General features: G+C 34.2%; 1 protein-coding gene across 1 annotated transcript; it reads left to right on the forward strand.

Moving 5' to 3' along the window:
• The first annotated feature begins 1,878 nt into the window (after positions 1-1,878).
• Positions 1,879-3,337, forward strand: LOC114280384 (transcription factor MYB123). Its single transcript, XM_028222741.2, has 3 exons — positions 1,879-2,167; positions 2,327-2,456; positions 2,566-3,337. Exons 1-3 carry the CDS (start codon positions 2,035-2,037, stop codon positions 3,221-3,223), a joined length of 921 nt encoding a protein of 306 aa, XP_028078542.2. The 5' UTR covers positions 1,879-2,034; the 3' UTR covers positions 3,224-3,337.
• The last annotated feature ends 2,046 nt before the right edge of the window (positions 3,338-5,383 follow it).

Genomic DNA, 5,383 nt, shown 5'->3' on the forward strand with positions numbered 1-5,383 from the left:
TTAAACAACCAACTACTTGGCTCGATAGGCGTATATGCACTATAAAACCAAACTACTTGAGTTCGAGTTGTGTTTAACTCATTAAAAATTCATTCAAGATTGATGCCTTATATAAACAAATCACGTTTTGAATATATTTTGAGACTTGTTACATTTTCAAGTCAAATTTAAATTTATTGTTCAACTCAATTGGACTCATTTACTCCTGCTACTTAGCTACCCTTCTTTCCCATCTATTTAAGAATAGACTACATATATATTGAATTTTTGAGTAGTAAAAAATTAATAGACTTAGCGGTTAAGGCAAATAGTGGACCCAACTGCATGCATTTCCTAAAAAGAGATGGGAAATTATTCAATATTCTTACAATATTACGTGTCTGTACTCCTTAACTAATCATTATTCAATATGCCCTCTCATATTTTCCAATCACCCAACACAATACTTCATCTATCCATTTTTTTCACCAATCATAATACTATGAAATACCACGTGTCCATACTCCGAAATTATTGAATAATTAGCCGAAAGAGACATGCATCTTTGACACATAATCCCACGATGCACGTAATGTTGATAGAGCAACTTTGTGTTTTCTTCTTTTGTTAATTCTGAAGATTCAGTATACTAACAAAATTGGTTTAGTTTGGTTTGGTTCGATTCAGTTATTTTAGTATGAGAAATTTTGATTTTTCCTTCATCTACAATAATATTTAGATTATTAGATCATTAAATATGGATTAGGTGCATCTTTTGTGTAAATTTGAGGCAAAAGTCAGTGGAGTGTATGTAAGCATGATTCAAAAGGTTTGTAAACAATATTGAAAGGTGGCTATCATATGAAATATGATAATGCAACAATAACTCAAAGGAAAGGGGAATATCTGCGATCTGGCAAGCAACAATGGCATTCGCTTTTCATAAAATTTGATTGCATAAACACGTGACTTATCCAGCTACAAGTTAGGAAGGATATATATAGCTAAATAGGGGTGTGGTTGCACGAGAATTATATCACACCTTCATCCTCTGTGTAATGTATTCACATTTGAGTAACTAGCTTCTAGTCTGCTTTTGCCTGTGCCGGTGTCGGGAAAAATTAGTAATACTACAAATCTGAAAATGTTATGCAGAAAATTATTTAGAAATATCAATAAGTGGTTTATATTCATTCCACACATCATCCCCGCAATACACCCACTCAATCTCCACTAAACATTTCAATTCTTCGCACAAACATATTGGGGGAAATTTTCTAAGATGACTGTGGCATGAACATTATTTTCTTGTGGGAACACAATAGGTTAGAGTTACTCTGCTCATGGTTATCAGGTTGCGGGTGCTAGAGATGGGAGATTGTAGATCATGAGTGCTATTTTATGGGGTTAATTATAAAAACCTGTCTTTGTCCACTCTCCTCCTCTTAAATTCAGTCATGTGTTATCATTTAAAAGACATTTTCAATGGAATATCTTATTGGAAATAGCCTAGTCATTATTCTAACATTTGGTAAAAAATTTAGTAGAAATTTTAGAATATCTAGCATTACTCTTTTAATATTTTTTCTTTGACCTATAATTGCTCAATTAGACTTTCTCATCTTATTAATAAGGCTTTTGTTTTGATCCAATTTATCCTATTTTATAGCCCTATACTAGATGTATATTTTTTCCCACTACAAGGAGTACATGTAAACACGATATATTAAATTCCTGTGCCCCATCCCATTTGGACACGCTAGCCATCTAAAAACTACACGTTGAACATCAAAGGTGTTACCTTTGTCAAACCACAACCCCAATTAATGCACTCGCATTTGAAATTACTGTTGCTTGTTAGACTTGATTTACTTGCTTAGTTAGTTCTCTACAGAACCAAAAATTACATATAAAATAATAATTACCTTCTATACAGACTATTAGTACTGTTTGATTTCTCCATTAGGTGGCTATAAAAACGTCATTGATATCTTCACTTGTGTTTTGTGTGGTGGGGAGCGTGAGAGAGAGAGAGAGAGTGAGAGATAGAGAGAGATGGGGAGGAGTCCATGCTGCTCCAAGGAAGGACTGAACAGAGGAGCATGGACTGCTCTAGAAGATAGAATACTTGCAGCTTATATTAAAGCTCATGGAGAAGGCAAATGGAGAAACCTCCCAAAGAGAGCTGGTACCCTTTTTTTTCTTTTTTCTTTTTCTCTCTGTGTTTTCTTCTACTCATTCTTCAATTATTGTTTCACTTAGATCTCTACTTTTGCTCTGTTTTCTTTCTTTCTTTCCTTTTTTTTTTTTTTTTTTTTTTTTTTTTTTTTGATCTTCATAAATGCAGGTTTGAAGCGATGTGGTAAGAGTTGCAGGCTTAGATGGTTGAATTATCTTAGACCAGACATCAAAAGAGGTAACATATCCCATGATGAGGAAGAACTCATCATTAGACTCCATAAGCTTCTTGGCAACAGGTTCTTTCTCTCTCTATCACTCGAATAATCCATTCTCAGTTAGATTAGAGCTGTTTTTTTTTTAATAATAATAATAATTATTATAATGTTAATTAATTTGGGTATGCAGATGGTCTTTAATAGCTGGAAGGCTTCCGGGCCGAACAGACAATGAAATCAAAAACTATTGGAACACTACTTTGGGAAAGAAAGTGAAAGTTGGAGTTGGAGTTGGAGCAGGAACTGCTGACTCCTCTCCTCCAGAATCACCACAGAGTCCGACCGCAGTCAAGAAGAATAAATCTAATTCTAAAGCAAAAAGGCCAGCCACTGTCACTGATCGTAACCCCAAGAGCTCCTCGTCCTCCCAACCAAGGCTTGAAACCTCACCACCACCACCTGCTGCTATCCGAACCAAGGCTTTGAGATGCACCGCAGTTGTGGCCCCAGCAACTGACAGTAGTAGTCTCTTTATCAACAACCCAACAACAATTGAAAATCAAAGCCACTCCTCCAACTCCATAATATCAAAACCTCAGCCAGAAATGCAATATTGCACTACTACTCAACACCTCAAATATTCTCATGGCAAACAAGTACAAGAAGAAGAAATGGAAGAAGAAGAAGAAGAAGAACCATTCAAATTTGGCTGTCATGACTTTGAACTCCACAATTATGACGATACCTTGTTCAAGGACTGGACGCCTTGTGAGTTTCTTCATCATGACAATGCCACCATAGATCTTGGATATTTGGCATCCTTTCTTGATTCTGAGGACTGGCCATGACAAAGCTACAAATTGCTAACTAATTCCTAAATGAAATTGTGTAGTATCTAAGCATGAGTATTTAAAAAGTTAATAAAAAGTAAACTGTGTGTGGGGACCATACTTATTTTAGCATGTTCATTTTGAGTTATAACACTTTGTTTGGTTCTACTTATCTAAATTCAATTTTTTGATAATTGAATTTTTTTATTATCGTATTTTTTTAGTGATTTTTTTTAATACTTTGAGCAATTTTTTTTTATATGTACCTAAAAAATAAAATATTTATAAAACAATATTTAAAATTTTTTTTAAAAAATTTACTAACAACAAAAAGATACGAAAAATAAAAAATCCAATTTAAAAAAAATTAAAGTTAGGAAATTGGAAACAAATTTAAATAATTTTTTGAAATAATTTTTCTCACTTTCTAGCTTAACACATATTTTTCTTAAGGCAATTTTCAAGCGTGCAAGTCCATACCATATGCATGCAATGCACTTACCTAAGTCATAAATATACGTAAGTTATTTTACAAATCACTTAAAATTTTACAAACATACGTGAGTTAACTCATAAAAATTTGAAAAATCACAATTTGCATATATTTGTGATAACTTACGTGATTTTGTGAGGTAACTTATGTATATTTGTGAGAACTTATGCAAATATATATGATATGTACCTTACACATCCAAATACTTCCTTTTTTTCTTATAATAAATATAGCAGTCTACTTGTATTTCTACACCTTGATGATAAATGTTTTTGTTTCATTCTTGAAAGTTACCTGTTTGTCTGTACTTATCACTATTCAGATTTATTCGCATGGAATGGTAGACAACATCAATCAGTAATAGTCTCTATTATGAATTTGGTAATGTGTTCTGTTACAAAAGTTAATTTAAAAAATCGTTAGAAAATAAAAATGTACAAAAATATGGTTTTGTTGGCTTTTGGACTTTCGAAGGTTATTATTGTAATTACAAGCGTGCCAGCAAGGATCAATCAGTCCTTACAGAAATTTAATTGCCAACCAATTATCAGACGATTGTGTTTTAGTTCTCTCAACCTCAATGAAAAGGACTTTTACCGGTGGCTTGAATTAGGAGAATTAAACAAAATACCAATCAAATAAAGAACAACTGAAGCATTTCATTAGAATGAAAAAACTTACAATGATTCAAACTCAGTCTCGTAGAGGTTTACAGCGACAATCTACTTGAAACTACTCCTATGAATGAAATGCAGTACAGAATTTAAAGTACTAGAATGTAAAGAACAGGACATGCAAAACTAAGTAAAGTAGAATAAGACTGGTTTTCTGGATCTGAGTCTAGGAGTCCTTTTCTGGGGCCTTCTCTGCTATTTATACTGCTTAATGATGACCATCGAACTGTATTTCTAACCGTCGAACTGCTCCTCCATGGTCGCTGATCATGTTGCCTCAAGGTTAGCTCCATTACGCCATCACTTACAGTTAGGTTTCCCTCTTGAACTTGAATTCAAATGTGAGTAACCGATGATGCCACATCACTTTGTATCTCTCTGCTGATCCACTGCTACTCAGATCTCGTAACAACCAATATTAACTGACACGTGTACGATCAAGATCGAAGATTTGAATAGTCTTCCCGTACTACCCTTACTTTGCCACGCGTCAAATTGTAATTGACTTGTACAAAATATGTAGCCAACATTACCCCCCGCACTAATATACCCAATACTTGGTGATATTAGTGGATCAAGGTCTTTTTCCCACGTCTTAGAACGTGCATGGGTTTTGTATTTTCCCAAAAATGCAACTGTCATTTATCTGCATTAAACTCTCTTTCAATTTTTTGAGCCCCCCACCACCTTAGCATTCGAACAGACTGATACATTTTATGGCCGAATCAATTTTCTCCTCCAATGATCAAACACACGAAGAGTCATATGACGATGTTATTCCTCCTCGAAAGAACCTCCACGCATTAATTAGCCACCTTTACCCACCTTTCTATATTCAAGTCATGGATGCCTTTGCAAATTATCAACCATTGGACTTCGAACATATTGCCCTTAATCCTTTGATTCAAAAACTCACAAATATGGACATGGGAAGTTCTTCTTCTGACTCACCCTTGGACTACGAACAAACTGCTCTCAATCCTTTGATTCAGAAAGTTGCAAATATGGACA

This window comes from Camellia sinensis, chromosome 13 (assembly GCF_055761805.1).
Source record: "Camellia sinensis isolate YWXY chromosome 13, ASM5576180v1, whole genome shotgun sequence".
Classification (NCBI taxonomy): Eukaryota; Viridiplantae; Streptophyta; class Magnoliopsida; order Ericales; family Theaceae; genus Camellia; species Camellia sinensis.

Bases quoted from the DNA above. Each gene is read 5' to 3' on its own strand.
- LOC114280384 (XM_028222741.2), top strand. From the start codon at position 2,035: ATGGGGAGGAGTCCATGCTGCTCCAAGGAAGGACTGAACAGAGGAGCA. The intron at 2,168-2,326 runs GTACCCTTTTTT...TCATAAATGCAG, and splicing joins AAACCTCCCAAAGAGAGCTG to GTTTGAAGCGATGTGGTAAG. The intron at 2,457-2,565 runs GTTCTTTCTCTC...TTGGGTATGCAG, and splicing joins CATAAGCTTCTTGGCAACAG to ATGGTCTTTAATAGCTGGAA.